At 36.1% G+C, this 23169-nt stretch overlaps 2 protein-coding genes across 9 annotated transcripts in view; one reads left to right on the top strand and one right to left on the bottom strand.

The window, feature by feature from the left end:
- Positions 1-544: 544 nt before the first annotated feature.
- Positions 545-9702, bottom strand: ahcyl2a (adenosylhomocysteinase like 2a). 5 transcript variants are annotated; one of them, XM_055193339.2, is made up of 17 exons: positions 9274-9701; positions 6264-6372; positions 6020-6163; positions 5826-5926; positions 4827-4929; positions 4255-4349; positions 4062-4168; positions 3394-3510; positions 3251-3314; positions 3070-3158; positions 2843-2913; positions 2665-2759; positions 2480-2578; positions 2258-2326; positions 1703-1781; positions 946-1066; positions 545-856 (listed from the first exon to the last, which is right to left on the bottom strand). In XM_055193339.2, the coding sequence occupies exons 1-17, from the start codon at positions 9481-9483 to the stop codon at positions 850-852; spliced, it is 1680 nt and encodes a 559-aa protein (XP_055049314.2). In that variant the 5' UTR covers positions 9484-9701; the 3' UTR covers positions 545-849. The 5 variants fall into 5 exon arrangements, with proteins under 5 accessions (XP_055049314.2, XP_055049312.2, XP_055049315.2 ...); XM_055193337.2 differs by having other exon boundaries at positions 9250-9701; XM_055193340.2 differs by lacking the exon at positions 9274-9701 and adding an exon at positions 8432-9107.
- A 5116-nt stretch (positions 9703-14818) lies between these two features.
- The window catches only part of LOC129434396 (creatine kinase U-type, mitochondrial), a 368704-nt gene continuing 360353 nt past the window's right edge, over positions 14819-23169 (top strand). Inside the window, exons 1-10 of one of the 4 annotated variants that reach the window (XM_073868766.1) lie at positions 14819-14977; positions 16355-16511; positions 19088-19286; positions 19362-19457; positions 19570-19791; positions 19873-19958; positions 21084-21207; positions 21479-21613; positions 21700-21825; positions 21925-22079. In XM_073868766.1, the coding sequence (XP_073724867.1) occupies positions 16363-16511; positions 19088-19286; positions 19362-19457; positions 19570-19791; positions 19873-19958; positions 21084-21207; positions 21479-21613; positions 21700-21825; positions 21925-22038 (1251 nt within the window). In that variant the 5' untranslated portion in view covers positions 14819-14977; positions 16355-16362 and the 3' untranslated portion in view covers positions 22039-22079. Of the gene's footprint in view, positions 14978-16265; positions 16512-19087; positions 19287-19361; positions 19458-19569; positions 19792-19872; positions 19959-21083; positions 21208-21478; positions 21614-21699; positions 21826-21924; positions 22527-23169 lie in introns of those variants that run through there. The other 3 variants (XM_055193334.2, XM_055193335.2, XM_055193336.2) reach the window with 3 other exon arrangements.

Raw genomic sequence — 23169 nt, forward strand, 5'->3', positions numbered from 1 at the left:
ATTGTCGCGATTTCTGTGATCATGGCTCTTTATTGATTTTCCTATGTCGTACAGTGAGTGAGGTTTAGGGATGCCCGTTTTCCCGGTCTTGCGACCAAAGATAGTCTACGATAGTTTTCAGACATTGTTAGAAATTCAGCATGATCAACGCACAGGGTGTTTGCTGCTACGACCTGCGTACTGGTATTTGTTTACCAGTAGCGCATGCTGATGACTTTGCGCTAACGTAAGTCGCAGTTGTCACAGCCTATGAATAGGTGTCATCATCATACAATCTACATGCTTGTCCTACCCAAGTTTAAACGCTTCATGCCACACAGTGTACGATCTTATAGGATGGCTAAAATCGTGCATCCCGGGCTTTAAACCAGCCCCAAAGACTTTTATTTTGTAAGAGAAATTTTCGTGAGTAGGAGAGATCAGTGTGCAATGGTTTAGTTAAACAGTGATCAGGAAAATTGTAACTAATTAAAAAATATTTATTGTTAATGCTTCACCTGTAGAACTACTTTAAAAATAAAAATAAACTACGGCACAATGTTTTCTTTAGCCATTTTATTAGAGAATCAACCAAGATGATAAATAACATTTTGTACCTTTTTTTTCTTCTTCAATTTACCATTAGACTAGACTGATAAAAAACACATGTAATGTGTGTTAAAAAGAAAACCTCAGAATCCTTAGAAGAACAGGAAAACAGGAAAACAGCAAGTGAATCGATGTTATCTGTATACTGAAATTATGGACAAGCCTGTAATGTTGTGTGCAATAGAAAACAGGTAAAGTCTAAGTGTATATAGTTCCAGTTTTGTCAGATACACCAAGATTTCTTCGTGATCTTCTCCGATTTTAATACCTAAAACAGAAAAAAAAACATCTCACATTTTCTCCATCATTTTTTCAATAATAATTTTGCTATATGCTTGAATGAATAATTCAAGTCACCTGTAATAACCAGGCTTAAATGGTCCATTTTTACTCAATCCCAGGTATTTGGCTTGGTCATCTGTGAGTTCGGTCAGGTGTGCGTCAAAGGTCTGAAGGTGCAGGCTTGCAACATATTCATCTAGTGCACAAAATACCAGCGTCATCTCATGATTCATTAGAAACAGTGTTGGGGGTAACGCATTACAAGTAACGCGCACTACGTAATAATATTACTTTTCTGAAGTAACGAGTAAAGTAACGCATTACTTAATAAATGTACTGTACACATTAATATTTGAGTTACTTTAAAAAAAAAGTAATGCGAGTTACTTTTCAGTTTAATTAATTCAATGAATAAAATAATGTACTGAATAAAACATAATATGAACATAATAACGAATTACGCACTCTGTGCATCTGAGCGGGAATAATTTGAGTCAGAAACAGAGATGGCAGGCCAGAGCTTGACATTTTTGCGATTTTAAAAACACCTGCATGGCCTGAAAGACATCAAGCCTCAGCCAAATAAGAAAAAGTAAATCTAAAGTAACTTAAAAGTAACGTAAGCATTACTTTCCATTAACGCAATTAGTTACTTAGAGTAACTTAATATTGTATTGCATTACTTTTAAAAGTAACTTTCCCCAACACTGACTATAAAGATGACAAAATCTCTAAATCTAAATGAAGTATTTCATGAAGCATAAAGCCAGGACAGAAATCATCCAACCGTTTGGAATTGTTATTGTTACAATGGTTATCATACGGTTCTCACCCAGTTTCTTGGCAAGAAGGTAGACATCTTGTTTGTAACGTCCTTCAGGAGCATTGAAGAGCTCGATCAATCCCAAAGCCTGAAAAATAAAGAGGATGTCTGTTCCTGTAGCTTAATTGTTAGATTGCATTATGATGCATGCACACCGACTATTTGTGTTCTTCGACTCGCTGGATGGAAAAATTTGTTTGGTTTGCATCACTGGCGTTGCGTCACTTGCTTGTTAAAAGTGCAAAGGTTGTGTGTTCGATTCCCCGGAAACTCACATACACATAATGAATTCTTTGAATGCCAAATAAGTGTCTAACAAATGCGTAAATGCAAATGACGCAATGCAGATTTCAGTACCCACAAAAATGTCCCAAAGCTATGACCCATGCTCATTATATCAGTAACATTTTGTTCTCCATGTAAATATCCCTCTAAACGTTTTCTTGTTCTGCCTTTTAAGTCTTTAATGTTTGTGTTAATTGAGAATAGAATAACTTCAGCCTTTAGGCCACCAACGTCAGCAAACTTCATTTAGATTCATGCATTAGCCGACTGCGCACATACCTGTGTAGTGGCTGTGATGGAGAGCACGTAAATGGGTACAGTTGAGCAGCTCAGGTTAAGAACACGGCCCTGAAACCAAATGTGGTCAAACAGTAACCTTGTCATTAATATTTATTACCAATATGCAACATGCAGTTGCTTGTAAAGAGGAATTGTAACGAAATGTGTTTACACAAGTAGAGCATGTGTAATGTTGTTTTATTTCTTGTAGTTTGCTCATACCTCTGCTAGGAGGACTATTCTTTTGCCATCCGGCCAAACAATGTGGTCCACCTGATCTCTCACACGCTGCCACACCAACTCTGGAGTTGCCAAACTTCCCTGTCCCCAAACACACATTCACACAAATGTTTCATTCACAAGCGTATATTTGTCTATAATCACATGTTTTTCACGTTTCCACCAACCACGTCGATTTCTGTGTTAGATCGCCCCATGTTGCAGACAATGCAGCCGTTTTTCATCAGGTCCATGTGTTCCCTCACAACAACGTTTTTGTTACCTATATAAAAAAAGACGGGTCAGCATCAAACAGGGTAGGGAAATAATACAACATGGCATTTTTCATGGCATTGTCAAATGTACCTGTGCAGGTGATGACAATGTCCACATGTCTGATAACATCGCCCAGTCTGACCAATCGAAAGCCATCCATGCTTTCAGGCAAGATACAATGGTTGTCAAATGATTGTATGGAAAATATATCATACTGACTCTGCTGATACTGTTATCAAATCATTCTAGTACACTCGATTCTAATTGGTCAATCATGCCTTTAAATGATATTTGTAGCACCTTACACAATATCTTACCATGCCTGTAGAGCACAAATGGGGTCAATCTCTGTTACGTACACAACAGACCCCATCGCTTTCAAAGCCGCCGCACACCCTTTTCCCACCTGTGAGCATTAGTATTCACACAATTGGCATTATTGTATATAAACTAAAGCTAAAGGTGGATTTATTTTTCATTTATTAATGAATAACTCACCTCTCCGTATCCACACACGGCCACCTGCTTTCCGCCGAACATAACATCAGCCGTCTTTTTAAGACTGCGTGAAAAAAACAATACAATATATACAATGTGTGTACTGTATGGTATAGATACTTAGATGTGTAATTTTATTGTACCTATCAAGAATGGACTCCCTGCAGCAGTATAGGTTGTCAAACTTCAGCTTTGTCACAGAGTCATTGACATTAATGGCTGGCACACAGAGCTTTCCAGCTTTGGATAGGTAATGAAGCCTGCAAGGCAACACATTGCAGTATTTTGTTAAAGGACAACACCACAGTTTTTCAAAATTGTACTATGTTCTTACCTCAACTTAGACAAATTAATACATGCCTATCTTTTTTCAATGCATGCACTTGATCTTTGTACAGCGCGTCGTGAATGTGTTGGCATTTGGCCTAGCCCCATTCATTCCTTAGGATCCAAACAGGGATGAATTTAAAGCCACCAAACACTTCCATGTTTTCCCTATTTAAAGACTGTTACAAGAGTAGTTACACAAGTAAGTATGGTGGCACAAAATAAAACTTTTGTTTGGAGCCATAGGAATGAATGGGGCTAGACTAAATGCTAACACATTCAAGAAGCGCTGTACAAAGATTAAGTGTACGCATTGAAAAAATATAGCCATTTATTAATTTAGCTAAGTTGAGGTAAGAGCATAGTAAAATATTGAAAAACGGTGGTGTTTTCCTTTAAGATCAGAATTATGGGTGATGTATGAAGCCAGCATATTCTCTTTATATCTACTCTATATGTGAGTCGAATACAAATGAAATGAAGCCTGTGAATGCCAGTGATGCTTTCTTCAACAATACCCTTCATTTTTTTGAACAGGTGAGGGTATTTCTTGTAAATCCAATGTGTCATATCTCCTCCATCATCGAGGATCTAAAAAGCAAAATAAAGTTGAAAACTGAAATACCGTATGTAGGGAAAGTGGGCTTACATATATCACTTATATATGGGACTCGTACCATGTTTGGCTCCCAACCCTCCACATTTACACAGCGATCAATACACCACCAGAAATCATCCTCGGATTCCCCCTTCCATGCGAACACTGGAAAATCTGGGAAGCAAAATATGCCATCTGACTTTGAGCTACAGAAAAACAGATCTTTAGGTCAGTGGTTCCCAACCTGGAATCCCAGCCCACCTTAAGGGACGCGGGATCCGATATGCTTTGAGCTCAAATAAAGATTTTTTCTTTTTAACGTTTTTTAAAATCATAAGCTTATGACAAGATAAGGTAGTTACATATTCTCTTGTGTAAAATAATTATTCAATTTTGCTTGCTCCACCTTAACATTTGTCAGCGTAATGGTCGTATATGTATTTGGGCGGGGGCAAGGAAAAAAGGTTGGGAACCACTGCTCTACGGCTCATATGGCTTACGAATATGGGATTTAAACGTGCAACCTATCAGTTATTAACCCAGATCTTTACTCACAAGGCCACACCCTAAAAACTTTGAAAACTAGTTGTTGCAAACAAGAATATTAAGTCGTTTTTAGGTAGTTAGAAAGACTTAAAACAGCTCTTATACCTCGCTCCGCTAAAGCAGCTGCCACTTCATTCTGTGTGGAGAAAATATTGCAGGCCGCCCACCGGCACTGAGCCCCTAACATTGCCAGTGTCTCAAACAGCACCTGTTGAGAAAAGCATTTTTATTAAAGCGACATTCCACTTTTTTTGAAAATATGCTAATTTTCCGGCTCCCCTAGAGTTAAACATTTGATTTTTACCGTTTTGAAATCCATTCAGCTGATTTACGGGTCTGGTGCTAGCACTTTTAGCATAGCTTAGCATAATCCATTGTATCTGATTAGACCATTAGCATCGCTTAAAAATAACCAAAGAGTTTCGATATTTTTCATATTTTAAAACTTGACTCTTCTGTAGTTACATCGGGTACTAAGACTGACAGAAAATTTAAAGTTGTGATTTTCTAGGCTAGAAATTATACTCTCATTCTGGCGTAATAATCAAAGACTTTGCTGCGTAAAATGGCTGCAATGATATAACACAGCAGCCGAAAATAGTCCCCTTAGTATCTTTCAATGGCAGGGGAATATTTTTGGGCATTACGTAATATCATTGCGCCTGCTGCAGCCATGTTACGGCAGCAAAGTCCTTGATTATTACGCCAAAATGAGAGTATAGTTCCTAGTCAGATCTGCCTAGAAAATCACAACTTTAAATTTTTCGTCAGTCTCAGTACACGATGTAAATACAGAAGAGTCAAGTTTTTAAATAGGAAAAATATCGAAACTCTTTGATGCTAATGGTCTAATAAGATTCAATTGACTTTGCTAAGCTATGCTAAAAGCGGTAGCTTCATATTTTAAAAAAACTTGGACTAGTGATAAAATTTGATAAAAATATAATTTTACATTATCCAGAGTGTCTTGCAGTGCATTCAAGGTGCACATTTTACCATGGTTATTTCTTAGGAATCAAACCCATGACCTTTGCACTGCTTACACAATACACCAATTGAGCTACATGTGTGTTTACTGTAAACTGTATTATAGATGACACTTACAGCTGTCTGGGCGGTGACGTGAGTACAGCCTACTATTTTAGCCCCCGCCAGTGGCTTCTCTCCATGGGCCGCTTTTCTTAGGGCTATTAGTGCAGTCATATCTTTAACAGGTACAGGTACATCCATTACATTCTTGATTAATCATATTTGCACAATATATATTTTCTTATAGAGTTTATTAATCCACACCGGACCTTCCTCAGCCAGCTTTATCTCTCGACGGCCGAAGTCAGCCTGCTTGATGTTTTTGATGCAGAAATCACAGTTTCCTTTAGAGTTGATCTGCTGCCGGTCTCGAGGAGAAACCTCATCCTCTGCAAATTCTGCATCCGAGTCTCCTAAATAGACAATGCAGTGCAGTTTACAAAGAGTTAACACGACCAGGATCAAATGGAAAATATGTACAATTATTGTACATTTTTTGGATGCTAAAACTACCTGAGGCGTTGCTGTCTGAAGACGAATGAGAAATGGAGTGAGACAGAGAGCGACGGCCAGTCTTTGTTAATCGACTGTTGAATTCTTGTGCCTGTTCAGGATGTAGTGGCTAAGAAAATCATCACAATTAAATGATCAAATCCATACTTTTGATTTCAAAAACGATAAATGAAAATAATTGTTCTAACCCTCAGTTACACTGGTTAAAATAAAGGTGCTTCATGATGCAGTTTTTTTTACACAACTTTTAACATCCAAAGAGTCTGTTTCACTAATTCTTCTTTGAAGTGAACAATCTTCTTTAGATTATAAAAGGATTATAAAAATATACTGAATGGTTCCTCTATGGCACTGCTGTGAATAACCTTTTCAGCATTTTTATTTTTAGAGTATGGCTTTATATTTATTGGTAGCAATATTAAAATCATTAATATTAGTCGAATAACACTTTTTGTACAGGCAACAATCTTAAAAAGTTTTGTCATTCTAATATTAGCAAATATTCACATATTATACAATAAACAAATGAAATTAACTAATTTATTGCAATTTTTTAGACCATCACTATTTTCATATTTTCAGGCAAAATCATTACTTTGTCATTATTGCTTTATTATTTGTGACCCTGGAACACAGGTCATAAGGGTAATTTTTTAAATTAAGATTTATACATAATCTGAAAACTGAATAAATAAGCTTTTTAATTGATGCGTGGTTTGTTATGATATGACAATATTTGGTCAATTTAAAAAATTTTTGAAGATCTAAAGGTTAATATTGAGAAAATCATCTAAGTTGTCCTTACACTGCAAAAATTATTTTCAAGAAAAAAAATTCTTAGTATTTTTGTCTTGTTTTCAGTAAAAATTTCTAAAAAAAGAGTCTTGAATTAAGACGCTTTTTCTTGATGAGCAAAACGACCCAAGAAAATAAGTCTAGTTTTTAAAAAATAAAAAATTATTATTATTTTCTTTTATGCCAAAAATTATTAGGATATTACGTAAAGGTCAAGGTATTTTGTAAGTTTCCTATATCAAAACTTTATTTTTGTGAAAGGATGCAGTTGCTACACTGCAAAAAATGATTTTCAAGAAAAAAAATTCTTAGTATTTTTGTCATGTTTTCAGTAAAAAAATCTAAAAATTAATAAATTAATTAATTAAATTAAGATGCTTTTTTCTTGATGAGCAAAACGACCCAAGAAAATAAGTCTAATTTTTAGACCAAAAATATCAAATTTAAGTGATTTTGTGCATAAAACAAGCAAAAAAATCTGCCAATGGGGTAAGCAAAAAAGTCTTGAACATTTTTCTTAAACACTAAATTCAAGAAAATTTAAAAAAAAATATGCATTTCTCAAAATATCTTCTTTTGTGTTCATCAGAAAAAAGAAATTCATAAGTTTAAAACAACATGAGAATAAGTAAATGATGACAGAATTTTCATTTTAAAGTTAACTATCCCTTTAAGAGGTTTTGTGGTCACATTTTGACTATACCTGACATATACAATTACAATTGGATTAGACTGTATTGTATTTCATGTACAGCAAAAGCAATTAACATCAGCTCCAGTATATGAAATCTTAATATAAAAACATATACATTGCAAAATTTGACTTTCTTACTTAGTATTTTTGTCTTGTTTTCAGTACAAATATCTAAAAAAAATCTTAAATCAAAATGCATTTTCTTGATAAGCAAAATGCACTAGGAAAATAAATCTACTTTTTACCAAATATAAAATTTAAGTGAATTTGTGCTTAAAACGAGCAAAAAAATAATAATTATAATGTGCCAATGGGGTAAGAAAAAAAATCTTGAAATAAGTTCACTTTTTTCTTAAACTCTTAATTTTTAAAAATTTTCTCACCCCAATGGCAGATATTTTTGTTTGTTTTAAGCACAAATTCACCCAAATTGTATATTTTTGTCTAAAAACAAGACCTATTTTCTTAGGTCATTTTGCTCATCAATGCATCTTGATTTGAGAATTTGTGGACATTTGTGCTGAAAACAAGACAAAGACACCTAGTAGGAAAGTAATTTTTTTTTGCACTGCATAAGTGCAAATCACACAAACCAACAAAAAAGTTTATTTCTTACAACCAACATTACCCAATAAAACACTGTAAATGTGCAACTTCTATCTAAAAAAATCAAAAATACCTTGATGTTCAGAGATAACACAGCATCTTTTGAATCCGAGTTTTTAGTGAGACTGACCAGGCTATAAACTTTCCTCATGATGTCTGATCTGCTTATGAAAAGCGCAGAATCCCACACAAGCCTTTAAGTGTTGAACTATAACAATAAGTCTTTTGCCATTATGTGAAGCAATCAGGCTGGAGTAAAATGGGTCCGCTGTCCGAAGAAATCCTACACTGTGAGAGCAAAACTCTGACAAAATATTCAGGACTCTGTCGGGTCACGTGACCTGTTCCAAAGTTCCCGCAAGGGGAGTCATTTATTAATTCTGGTCTGGTGCCGAATAGATGCGAGTGCAGTGTTCTGTAAATGTATTTGTGTACACGTTTGGCTAATGATGTCAGAAAACTGGTTGTTCAGTCACACATCATTTAACAAACATGTTTTATCTGAAACAACTTCTGGTTCTCTTGTTGTAAGGTCCGCCCCTGTGAAACAACCTGGTGTGAGGAGTTTTCTTCAAGGGCACATTGGTAGGAGAACAGGTCGTACTTTATAGGTTCGAGCCGGGCACATATGATATGGGCAATTAAAAGAGCCGTGCCTTTGGGCAACCGAGGTTTTAATGCCATGCTTATTTATTAGGAGCATACAAGTTTGATTTCACATTCATGTGACTTACTCAGTCAATATTAAAGATATCAAAGTTATATTTTTACAAGATGTTCTCTATGATTTTAAAACAATAAATCACAAAAATGACCGTAGCTGGGTTTTCACAGACTAGTTAATGTTGTACTGCTAAACAATACTGTACTTCTATTGTAAATATACTGTACCTGTTCATCCATGGAGGTACTCACTCGTTTCGTCCTTGGCGCTTCACCGACAGCTCCATCATTTGTATCAAACACGTCTTCATTGCTCTGTATTGGCTCGAATGCAGATGACCATCTGGTTGCTGACTCCAGCATTCTCAATAACTTGTTGCTAATTGGCAGTACTGGTTGATCTCCCGATGTTTCGAGAGCAGATAAGACTGCAGCTTCAGCATTATGGGTGATTTCTTCCATTTTGTCTTCCAATGCTGGATTTGTTATGTGGTTCTAGTGGGTGAGTCTGTTTGAAGGTGTATAAACACTGCCTTCATGAAAGCTGATTTTGGAAACAGAGGATGTGAATGTCATAGGGGTCTCCAAGCTCTTTCCAACTTGTTTTAATACTGTTTGTGTTATATACTTCTTAAATGATGGTTTGCTGAGTGATTCCTTAAAGGGGACACACCATGAAAAACTGACTTTTTCCATGTTTAAGAGCTATAATTGGGTCTCTCCAGTGCTTGTATCAACCTAGAAAATGTGAAAAAGATCAACACAGTAACTTAGTTTTGGTAAACCATTCTCTGCAAGCATGTGAAAAAATAGGTCATTGAAATGGCTCCCCTTGTGATGTCAGAAGGGGATAATACCGCACCTTAATCTGCACTATTCAATCACGACACTGACATTCACCGCAGAGACCAGCCCATAGAGACAGAGCGCAGTTATGCAAATTTGAAAACCAAGCCGCTTCGGGGGGATTAAAACAATCCAACCGTCTTCATTGACTTTGTATTGCGTGAGGCTGCCTCTTTGTCATTTCTGGCTAATAACAAAAAACAGAATAAGGCCTAAAAGCTGCTGTGTGACAAGATGTACAGCTAACAAGCCAAAAAACCCAGAAATAAGTTTTGTCGAGCCGTAAAACCCAGCCTTTAAGGATAAAAAAGTGGGTATGCGACTACGTTTCCCCCCATATAGTGGGTGCAGTTCTACTAATAGTAAAGATGAAAAGTTGCCCGTTTCCACTTTTGTGTCTTTAAATGCTCGTTTTTTGGGGTCGACAGCTTATAATTCTGGGTTTTTAGGCCTGCCAGCTACGCATCCCGCCACACAGCAGCCCCCAGGCACCAATCTGCTCTTTGTTACAAGCAAGAAATGACAAGGATGCAGCCTCCCGCAACACAAAGTCAATGGAGACGGACGGATTGTTCCCCCCCAGTGGGCGTGGCTTTCAGGTTATGACTCTATTTGCATGTCAAAGGACACACCCAAAAATGGCACACTTCTGCTCACACCCACAAAGTGGCAATTTTAACATGTTATAATAAATTATAATTATATATATGTAGTTTTGAGCTAAAACTTCACATACGTACTTTGGGGACACCAAAGTTTAAAAAGTTTAATTTCATTTTAATGATTTTACACTGATTTAAATCTTTGACATGACCTTAGTCAGTATTATCAAGGGTATATTTTTTTTCACATTATGTTCTTCACATCATGTACTATGATTTTATGTAGAAAACATACAATGTCACATTTATATAAGTACAGTTCAATATATTTCAAAAGTGATTGTGTGACAGTTCGAGTGAAAATGAAGGTTTTTTTAATTTCCAGCAGATGTCAGTCTACCATAAGGATAACAACATAAACATTAGAGGAGTATCTGTGTACAGGAAACCTAACTTGTTGACTATACACATAGCAGAACTGATCTGTGTCTACCTGAGGTTAAGGTCACCCATTTAATACAATTTTGCTTTATGTTTAGTTTTCTTGTTGCATGTAAAAGCAATGCATGGGGTGATCATATACAAAATTATTTGTAAATAAAATACTAACTGAAAACTCATAAATAAAGCTTTTATTCCTCTTAAATTATCAAGAGTAGCGTGACACAATACTTTTTTGGAAGTTAATAGAAACTGTGACCCTGGCTGTGAAAACCCACTTACTGTTATTCTTGTTATTAGCTATTTACTTATGTAAAGACTATTTTGTGAAAATATAACCTTGATATCTTTAATATTGACTGAGTAAGGTCATGTCAAAGATTGAAAACTTTGATGATGCTCCTAATCTCATAATCAGATTAGACTTTAGACTGCACAGACAAGGTCACAAATTAATAACAAACTTAGATTTTGTAACCATCAGAATGTACATTCAGCATATTAAATCCCACTTAATAATATATTGTCGCCTCTCAGTTCTCTTCTTATGGGTAAAAATACTGAACCATCAGGCATAAAGAGTCAGTGGTATTTAATGGACTGTATGTAGTCCTGGAATTAGGAAAGTTGCTCCTCCTTGTGGTGAGTTGCTGCAATTTAAAGGGATAGTTCACCCATAAATAAAATAAAAATGATGTCATCATTTACTCGCCCTCAGGGTTGTTACAAGACCTGTATACACAACTTTGTTCTGCTGAACACAAATAAAGATATTCTTAAGCAAGCAGAAAACAAGAGCAACACTGACCTCCATAATAAGAAAAACAAATACTACAGAGGTCAATGCTGCTCATAAACGCTTTGGTTACAGACAAAATATATTCCTTTGTATTCAGCAGAACAAAACAAATGTATACAGGTCTGTAACAACCTGAGGGTGAGTAAATGATGACATAATTAAAATTTTTGGGTGAACTATACCTTAAAACAGTGTTCTTCAACCCTGGTCCTCAAGGACCCCCTTCCATAATGTTTTAGATGTCTCCTTAATTAACACACCTGATTTAACTCATTAGCTTGTTAGAGAGACATTCTGGAAGGAGGTTGATGAGTTGATTCAGGTGTTTTAAATAAGGAGACATCTAAAACTTTCTGGAAGGGGGTCCTCGAGGACCAGGGTTGAAGAACACTGCCTTAAAATGAAGCTATACTGTATGGCTGGACCATATTGGTTTCTACAAAACAAATCCAACAGGGGGAGCTGTAAGCAAAAAAAAAATTCTCAGTATGAGTAGTTTTACATCGAATAGACAAATATTTTAATAAAATAATGTATGATATACATATCAGGTCAAAATTGAATGCTCGTAATTGGGTTTAACTGACATTTTAGAAATCTGGTACTATAACAAAAACAATATAATGTAGTGTTTCACAACCTTGGTGCAGGATGGTGCCAAGGGGGCCCAATTTTATTACATTTTATAAAATACATTTATTTATTATAAATTCTTTGTTACCAAACCTTAAAAAATAAGGCTACAAACCAATAGCACTACATTGTATAATTTAAAGGGGACATTTCACAAGACTTTAAAAATGTAAAATAAATCTTTGGTGTACCCAGAGTACATATGTGAAGTTTTAGCTCAAATATCACATGGATAATTTATTATAACATGTTACAATTGCCACATTGTAGGCGTGAGTCAAAATTTGCCGTTTTGGGTGTGTCCTTTTAAATGCAGATGAGTTGATGTCTGCGCTGGGTGGCGGTGCTGTGGTTGGGTGGTGCGGATTGGGGGGCGGTGTTGTCCCCTTCTGGCATCACGGGGGGAGCCAAATATCAATTACCTATTTTTTCACATGCTTAAAGAGAATGCTTTACCAAAACTAAGTTACTGGGTTGATCTTTTTCACATTTTCTAGAAGCACTGGGGACCCAAATATAGCACTTAAACATAGAAAATGTCAGATTTTCATGATATGTCCCCTTTAATGATTCAAATTCTAAGTTTGAATTGTTTTAAGTCACAAAGTTTCTTTGTGGGAGAGGGGCTGCGAAGGGATGCACCCTACACAAGGGAAGTGAGCGTGTGCCAAAAAGTTTGAGAACCACTGCTATAGTGTGATGTCTTTGTTAAAAGCTTGTATTTTGTGTTTAAACATTGCAAATGTTACTATTTACAGGTTAAACTGATATTAGCATATTATTTCATTACACTTTTATACATTTTACTCCACGTAATGTAGAGGATTGAAAGTGAAAATGCTATTTACAAGCTAGCAAGCTTTTTAAATTCTGAGGAAACACTAAAATTAGCAAAAGCTTGTTGGCTGATTTTAACTGCTTTCCCAGCCTTGCTTTAGCTGGTTAGTAGGCTGGTTTTAGGGGAGTTTAAATAGTTTTTTAGCTGGAAGGCCAGCTGACCCACCAGCTTGGCCAGACTGGAAGACAATCTTAAACCGGCTTCTTCCAGCTTAAACCAACTAAGACCAGACAACCAGGATAGCTCTTTATTCAGCATGGAAGGGATAAAGATAATTAAGTTATAAACAATAAATAAAAAAGACAGCATTTGACTTTCCTGAGGCAGGACTGTCTGGCCCATATAGGATTTCCTAGTTGTGTCCCCAGCTGCTCCCACCCATCGCCAGTAAGAGAAGCCATCGGCACAAAGAGATGTTTCTCAACTTGTAAAACAAAGACAAATACAGAACGTTTTATTTTATTTTAAAGTATTTTAAAGCATCCGTGTACAGTAAACTGCCCAACAATATATCAAATTAATCTACCATAAACAAAGTAAAATACCACAAACACAGTAATGCAGCTGTAAGCATATAAATAGTCATTTGATGCATGTTTTACACAGTAAAAATATGTATTCGACCAAAATGTCAAGAAAGACTATGTAGTTGTTGTGCAGAAAAAACGAATAATGATATAAGTCACTACAGCAATCTCTATCCACTCACATTTTTAACTTGCCATCCCAACTTAGAAATTCAATTTGACTTGAGGGTATGTATTGTAGACTGATAGGGGTGCAGCTATTAAATATTAGGCTACAAAAAGCAGTGCACTTCAAGTAAGCCTATTTGAATAATGCACTCATTCAAGTGAATAAATGAAATGTAGTACGCCGGTCACGTCATGCACTCAGCGGTTGCAGTTTTGCTTATGTAGCAGAAGAGAGGAGGAGCTATCAGACAAGGTGTGAGCAAAGTTCACCTGCAGAGACGATTACACTTCAGTCTGACTGACCTCAGCTCATACTGGACGAAACAGTCACCACTGACATCGAAATTACACTGACTTTCACTAACTTGCAATCTTGCATTGTATTATGTGTTTGACACCTTTGTCTTTTTAATGATACTTACATTCATGTAAAAAGTTGTTAAGTGTGACAATGCTACCTTTCTAAAATTTATAAAGTGCAAAAGTGCATAGTTTAAGTGCATATGCGGTTAAAGGGACTCATAACCCAGCACGTTGGTATTTTCCATACAATGGAAGTCAGTGTTGAGATTTGTTAGACAAAAGAAATGTAAATTTGCCAAAGACTTTGCATTGTGTAGTTTTGCTTTACAACATCAGTTGATAAGTTGAGTACATCAAGGCAATGGTGTGTTGACGTAGACTGCATTGGGACGTGTAATTTAACAAGCCCTCAGGAGTGACCTTCGAACTCGATGTTGGATACATTATCTTCTGGCCAGCCTATGGTAGCTCTGATGACCACAGATATAGATAAGGAAGCCAGTTTTGTTCTCAGGAAACATTAACCGGCCAATGAACGAATGGCACAGTGCTAATAGTGCCGATGAATGAATGGCACAGCGTTACTAGTACATTACAGTATAGCACTTTCATCCAAATTCCCTATTGGACACGTCAAACACAAGGAAGTCTTAGCACCCGTGGCATTAATATAAAAAGGCCACACCTAGTTTTTGCCCTACTTCTTATGAAAAGAAGCACTGCCCTTGCACCTGGTTCCTGCTTCAGAAGATATTGACTAACTTCAGTGTACAGTAAACTGAAGGGTTTATTCGAACTGGTAAGCTTTACAATTTCAATACAAATTTGCACGTTTATTCAATTCACAGATCGTTCATGACAGTATATGGCACTGAAAAAAATTATTAATTCAATTTACTAATTTTTTTTAAGGTAAGTTGTAATTTATTTAAGCTACATGTAAACAAAAAATGTGAAAAATAAAATAAAATAAAAAAGTTTTATAGCTTAAATAAATTGATTCCTTGAATCCTTTTTACAGTGTAAATGATATGGTATTAATAGTAATTATATATTAGTATTTAAACATTACACAATTGCACTATATTTCAATTCATTCAATGCATGCATTACTGTAAACATTTATTTAATCTCACAAAATGACCAGCTTGCTCTACAGAACAGTAAGGGATTATTACAGAAGCTTAGTTTAGTTATTGCCAACAGTAAATCTCTTGTTTATTTCACGTGGTTTGCAAAGTTTCTGGTTGGCAGGATTAGCATTTTTACTAAGACCAGTGAATGCTTTGAATTTGAATGCTCAAGGTTGGGCCTCATGGGGAGCGTAGGTTGAAATGCCGGGTTGTTTCAACCCATGGTTGGCTTAGATATGGGCATTTTATAGGTATATAAATTTGAAACCAGCAATTGGATTTGTTCATATTTTACCCATTACTCATATTTTTAGTGTATGCTCTTAATATGTAACATTGGAGCAAGCAAACGAATATTCCTTTGTAATAGACATTAGTTGAAAAGCCATCACTTAATTTTTTTAAAACCTACATCGTAGCATGACTGTAAAAATGATCTCATCATAATCGCGCATGCGCATGTTGCAGGCGGGATTGTTTAAATTTAACTTTACATGTATAGCTCTGAGCCAATAGGGTTCAATGTCACGTACAACCGCCGTAGACATTAACGTTAGATGTTCAACAGCGCTGCGCATGTGCGATAAGTATATGTCATTAAAAAGCCGCGAGAGTGATTTGAAAGAATACAGAACAGTCTGTTCTCGCGGTACTTTGACGTAGGTTTCTGATCGGTCTGCGCAGATAAATTCTATCACACGTGTTACTGTATTCGCACAGCTTTCGAATACAAATTATTATTATCATTATCATTTGGTATTAAAATCTCTTCAAAACGTCTCAAACGCGTACGATGTTGAGATCTTAACGAATATAAATAGTGTATCGTGTACTGTGGATATTTTAAAGTGGGTAACACGACCACGGAAAAGCTACACGGGTCTCATTTATGCATCATCTTTAGTGTAAGGAGGGGGAGGAGGATTTCTTTTGGGAGAAGGACACATTCAGTATCCGACTATATCCGCAGCATTCCCCTGCATCCTGACACATTCCAGTATCGGTACATTCTTCACCTGGACACATCCGCTTGGATTTTGCAGGGTTAAAGATGGCAAGCAGCTTCGCAAGGATTTTATCCAGTAACAGGAAGGTTGGCATCTTGTCCTTGGTGGGTGCTGGCTCCCTGACTGTGGGGTTTTTCATGAATAGAGAGCATGTCAGTGCTGGATCGCAGGTCCGGAGAATCTATCCTGCCAGGTAACAATGAGCAAATATACATACACTTGATTCTCTCATAACCACATCTGACATCATGACAATGCAATGAAATGCCAGACAAAACAAGTTTTGTATTACAGAAATGTGTAAGTAGGCGAGAAAAACGTGAATTGTATGAGACATTGTGCCACTGTGGCAAATTCCACCGCCCCTGGCCGCATGATGATAAATAAAGATATATTATATTATATTATATACTAATATTTTAAAACATTTGACGATATAATGATAATTACATATTTATTAAATATGTAGTTTTCGCAACAATACACTACATTCTTATAGGCTTATCATGTCTATAGGCATAGGCTATATTATGCCCTTGAATAAAAATGCTTTTATTTTGATCACTTTTATATAGAAATTGCTGATAAATTGTCATAAAATGAACATAGTTACCTTTATATGCAGCACACTACTTTAATAACCAAAAATGCTTTCTTAGTATGCAGCACACTTCTGAGGTGATAACAAAAAATGCTGTCTTAGTATGCAGCACACTACTGTGATAACCCAGAATGCTGTCTTAGTAGACATCACACTGCTATAATAACCCAAAATGCTGTCTTGGTAGGCAGCACACTATTGTGATAACATTATCCCTGTGTCCTACTGAATAAGATGTACCTACTAAAATATAAATAAAAAATAAAATTATAGGCCTATAGTATGAATATGGATATTATGAATAAATTTGGATGTACTATATTCACCATGTTGAAACATCACGTGACATACGTCGTCATAACAACAAGTTAGTCATTAAAGGATTAGTCAATTTTCTTAAAAAAAATCCTAATAATTTACTCACCACCATGTCATTCAAAATGTTGATGTCTTTCTTTGTTTAGTCGAGAAGAAATTATGTTTTTTTAGGAAAACATTCTAGGATTTTTCTAATTTTAATAGATCTTAATGGACCCCAACACGTAACAGTTTAAAAATGCAGTTTCGACGGAGTTTCAAAGGACTGCGAAACCTCACCTAATTGCGTAATGCCATGGAAAGGTCACGTGTTACATATATGAAACACACATTTGCGGACCATTTTAAAACAGTAAACACAGGACCGGAGATAGACGAGAAGTTGTAGTTTAAAAGTGCATATTTTTAATTTTTCTTATCAAAATGACAATCGTTTCGCTAGATAAGACCCTTATGCCTCGTTTGAGATCGTTTAGAGTCCTTTGAAACTGCAATTTTAAACTGCATTAAAACTGTTAAGTGTTGGGGTCCATTAAAGTCCATTAAAATGAGAAAAATCCTGGAATGTTTTTCTCAAAAAACATAATTTCTTCTCGACTGAACAAAGAAAGACATCAACATTTTGGATGACATGGTGGTGGGTAGATTATCTGGATTTTTTTTTTTAAGAAAATGGACTAATCCTTTAACTCATTCCCCACCAGCCATTTTTTGAAAAGTTGCCTGCCAGCATTTTTTGTGATTTTCACAAAAGTTTCACAAAATACCTTCCAGGAAAATTTTCTTCTTAAAATATATAAACATACAAATATATCAAAAAGAAAGAAAGAACAGACCCTCTGCTTTCAAACAAATAATAAACAAACAAAACGTGACAAAAACGTTTCATCCTATTTTTTTCTGCTTAAAAACTCTTAGGGGGCGTGCACACCAACGCTTTTACGCCCGCGGCCGGCGCATGTTTTCAATTGTTTCCAATGGAAGCTCAGCGTTTTTCAAATAAGCCAGCAGCTAGCGGGTTTTTTCCGCGCTGAAATAATTGCCTTTTTTGTAAAGGAATTTAGTTAGAGATCAGATTAAAAACTATTATTAAAACATACACAGATTTTAAAATTAGTAAATAATGTTTTGGCTTCAGTTTTTTCATAAATTGGTGTGCCATCTAGTGGATAGTTGCGGTATTGCAGATTAACATAAAAGTTCATCAGGAACACGTTTTTTATGCACATTTTTTTGTAATTGACGAGATAACTCATCAATTGCGGTTGAAAGAGTTACACAAACTGTTTATCGAATACTATGAATTTGGATATACTACTTACCTCACCTACTGCTTTCGCCTATTATATAGTATGGAAGTAGGTGGTTTAAGATGCAGTGTATGTCTTAGTAGGCAGCACACTGCTATGATTACAAAAAAAATGCTGTCTTAGAAGGTAGGTAGTGTCTGCGCTAGGGATGCATAACGATTAATCGCGATTAATCTATAGCAGAATAAAAGTTTTTGTTTACATCATATATGTGTGTGAACTGTGTATAATAATTATGTATTTATAAAATGCACACATGCATGTATAATTTTAATAAAAAATATATTTATATATTAAGTATTTAGATGTATATTTAATATAAATTATACATAAATATACAAATGTATATACACATGTAAACATTTCTTAAATATATACATGCATGAGTGTGCATTTATCTTATTATACACAGTTCACACACACATATATGATGTAAACAAAAACTTTTATTGACGTGATCGTGATTAATCGTTAGTCTGGACACAGACATTGTCCTGTTAGCATTTGTCCAGCTAACTCTTAGTTTTTATTCTTTGCCAGTGCTGAATATCCCGATTTGCGGAAGCACAATAATTGTATGGCCAGCCACCTGACACCTGCCATATACGCCAAGCTGTGCGACAAATCCACGCCGAATGGTTACACTTTGGACGAGGCCATCCAAACAGGCGTGGACAACCCAGGCCATCCCTTTATAAAGACTGTAGGCATGGTGGCAGGAGATGAGGAGTCATATGAGGTAAGATATATAAGATATATTAAATAAGAGGCAAGGGCATGATATAAAGAACTAAAGTGCATCATGTGTCATGAGGTCTTTGCTGACATCTTTAACCCAGTCATCAAAGAAAGGCACAATGGATATGACCCCTGCACCATGAAACACCCCACTGACCTGGATGCCAGTAAGGTATGAGATAAAGATATAGATATTGTATATCTTACAATACTTTTAAAAAGTACACCTGGAGTGTTGAAGTGTTACTCCCATTGAGATACAATCCATCCTACTTTCGTATCAGATAAAGGGCGGAATGTTCGATGAGAAGTACGTGTTATCATCTCGAGTCAGGACAGGCAGGAGTATCCGGGGCTTGAGTTTGCCTCCAGCCTGCACCCGTGCTGAACGCAGAGAGGTGGAGAGAGTCGTGATCGATGCCTTGGCTGGACTACGTGGAGATTTGGCAGGAAAATACTACAGTCTCTGTCAAATGACTGACAAGGAGCAGCAACAGCTTATTGATGTAATTTGATTTCAATTTAATGATCGCTTATCCCCCATTAGCATTTGCTGATGAATTCACTCTCTATTTGTTTTGTTCCAGGATCACTTCCTGTTCGATAAACCCGTGTCGCCCCTTCTGACATGTGCAGGGATGGCACGTGATTGGCCTGACGCAAGAGGCATCTGGTGAGCATCCAATAAGAAGAGAGTCCTCTGCCAGGGCACCTCAAGCACAAAGCCACCTACACTGTGACACGATATTGATCAGCTCACTAACTAGGGCTCACTATCATCTGCATTATTTATATTTTTTCCACTTTCCCTTTCTGTATGCCAAGGAAAGTGCAAACTTTGCCAGGCTCAATTTTAGAAATTGCATTCGTTTTAATACCCTGATGGTTTTTGAGCTGACAAAGCACTTCTGTCATGAAGACACCATTAGAGACGGAAGACAAAATTGCCAGGGAAATGTTTTGATGTGCTTTTAGAAACTACAGGGGTATATTTTTAGACACAAGACATCAAGCCTAAAGTCTCTTATATATAAATGTAATGTAAAACATTTGATTTTTGCCGTTTTGGAGTCCATTCAGCTGATCTCCGGGTCTGGCGCTGGCACTTTTGGCATAGCTTAGCATAATCCATTGAATCTGATTGGACCATTGGCATTGTGCTGAAAGTAACCAAAGAGTTTCGATATTTTTCCTATTTAAAACTTGACTCTTCTGTAGTAACATTGTGTACTAAGACTGACGAAAAATTAAAAGTTGCGATTTTCTAGGCAGACATGGCTAGGAACTATACTCTCATTCTGGCGTAACAATCAAGGACTTTGCTGCCTTAACATGGCTGCAGCAGACGCAATAAAATTACGCAGCACGTGAAAATAGTCCCCTTGGTAACTTTCAATAGCTGGTGAATATTTTCTGGGACTGCATTATAATTTAAATTAAAAAATTTAAATAGGAAAAATGTCGAAACTCTTTGGTTATTTTTTGGCGCGATGCTGGTGGACTAATCGGATTCAATGAATTGTGCTGGGCTGTGCTAGACGTGGTACTGCCGGACCCGAAGGTCGGCTGAATGGATTCAAATGTTTAACTCTAGGGGAGCTGTAAAATGAGCCTATTTTCAAAAAAAGTGGAGTGTCCCTTTAAAGATATCAAGATTATATTTTAACACAATGTTTTTTACATTATGTAGGATGTAAATCACTAAAAATGACTTTAGCTGGGTTTTCACAGGCAGGGTCATATAAAGTAAACCACTACTGCAGAAGTTATAGATTAACTTTTCGGCTTTCGACCGCAGGCATAACAATGAGAAAACCTTCCTGGTGTGGATCAACGAGGAAGACCACACCCGTGTGATCTCTATGGAGAAGGGGGGCAACATGAAGAGGGTATTTGAGCGTTTCTGCAAGGGACTCCAAGAGGTTGAGCTCATGCGCATGTAAAAGTTAGATCTACTTAAAAAAATTAAATTTTTTCACTTTCATTGAAATATTCAAGGTGAAAAACTTAAAAAAAAATTATTCAATTGGTAACACCTAAAAATGAAACATTTTTCCACTTGAAGTATTTTTTTTTTATTAATTCAACTTTAATTTCTTATAGTGTATGTCACTCTAGCTCAGTGTTTAATCCTTCATTATCTATCCAAAAATATCATTCTAGTAACGATTTTCAATTTCCTTTGTCCTTCAGGTTGAGAGACTGATTCAGGAGAAAGGTTGGGAATTCATGTGGAACGAGCGACTGGGTTACATCCTCACCTGCCCATCCAACCTGGGTACAGGGCTTCGAGCTGGTGTCCATGTGAACCTTCCACGCCTCAGCAAGGTCATCTTCATAAATAAATAAGGAACAAAGCATAAATTAGACATGGGCTCAAGTACACAAGCTCAAAAATGTATTTTTTTTTGCAGGATGCTCGTTTCTCAAAGATCCTGGATAGCCTGCGGCTCCAGAAGAGAGGCACTGGAGGAGTGGACACTGCAGCTGTTGGAAGCACTTTTGATATTTCTAATTTGGACAGGCTGGGCCAATCAGAGGTCAGAAAAAAAATATGATAAACTGAAAAATCTGAAAATAAGTTATTATTTTCATTTACCATGAATGTTAACCGATTTCTGTCTCTATTGTGTGCTCAGGTTCAACTTGTTCAGACTGTTATTGATGGAGTGAACTATCTTATTGAGTGCGAGAAGAGATTGGAGAAAGGCCAGGACATCAAAATCCCCGCCCCCATCAGCCAGTTCAAATAGACTGACTATAACTCCGCCCCTTCTTCTGGCTCCTCCCCCTATCCTTTACAGTTTTTCTTGGTCACTTTGATGCAAAAAAGTTTGCAATTGCTAATACATCTAGTAACTTGTGAACATCCTAAATCCGATTTCTCATTATTTTGAATAAATTATTAAGATGTTTATTAATAAATATCAACTTTTGAGAGATGTTAAAATGTTATGGATTATTTGTAAGATAAGCAACTGAGAAAAACTGTAATATTCCACTAATATTGATCCATAAAGCATGCTTTTGTGTGTTACATCAACCATACCACACTCCAGTATAAAACAGGGGTGAAAATATCCTACTTCATGATTGTGTTAATGTAGCGCTATTCATTTGTCACATTGTAACTGATTGTGTTGCAATAATATTATAGCCATTGTCAAGAACTGCCTCAGGTGTCACACGGGTAGATGTTTTTGTGAAGATGATGACAATATAAAATGCTTAATGAAGGATATTTAATGCTGCTAGTGCTTTCCCAGGGGAGTGTTTATCATGCATTTTACTGCGGTACATTAAAGTATTAGTAGCAATTCATGTTTAAACTGATGATGTTAATTAGCACAGGTTCATTGCCCTTGAGTAATATATTATATATATATATATATATATATATATATATATGTGTGTAATAGATAGATAGATAGATAGTACTGATATAGATTAAGTAACAGTATTGATTAAAATGTACTGTATGATATTGTGTTAATAATTTAGGTTTTTATGGAGGGCTGGATAATGGCCAACTACAGGTATAATAAGATAACAAAGATGTGTTACACCTTCACATTTTTCTTTGTGACAAAAAAAACTTCTTTATTAGTTATTAATTCTTATCAATTATTATGTTGTTTTCAGATATTTCTTACATCACAAATGTTTTATTTTTAAGTGGCAATGAATTTAAACCACACTGTGCAATGACTGCACGACAGCTCCCTCTAGTGTTAATGATGAAGAACAGTCGTCTGTTGGCTCATTTACATCCATCCAAACTAACCTGTGGTTGCCATTTCCCTATTAGTTTTCCTTATTTATTATTAGCCAGTGGCGGCTTGTGACTGCTCATCCGAGGGGTGCAAATTCAAAATATGCGTTCG

Source organism: Misgurnus anguillicaudatus, chromosome 6 (assembly GCF_027580225.2).
Source record: "Misgurnus anguillicaudatus chromosome 6, ASM2758022v2, whole genome shotgun sequence".
Taxonomy (NCBI): domain Eukaryota; kingdom Metazoa; phylum Chordata; class Actinopteri; order Cypriniformes; family Cobitidae; genus Misgurnus; species Misgurnus anguillicaudatus.

Bases quoted from the DNA above. Each gene is read 5' to 3' on its own strand.
- ahcyl2a (XM_055193337.2), bottom strand. From the start codon at position 9,483: ATGGAAGAAATCACCCATAATGCTGAAGCTGCAGTCTTATCTGCTCTC. The intron at 4,169-4,254 runs GTACGAGTCCCA...TTTGCTTTTTAG, and splicing joins AGGGTTGGGAGCCAAACATG to ATCCTCGATGATGGAGGAGA. The intron at 3,159-3,250 runs GTGAGTTATTCA...TAATGCTCACAG, and splicing joins CCGTGTGTGGATACGGAGAG to GTGGGAAAAGGGTGTGCGGC.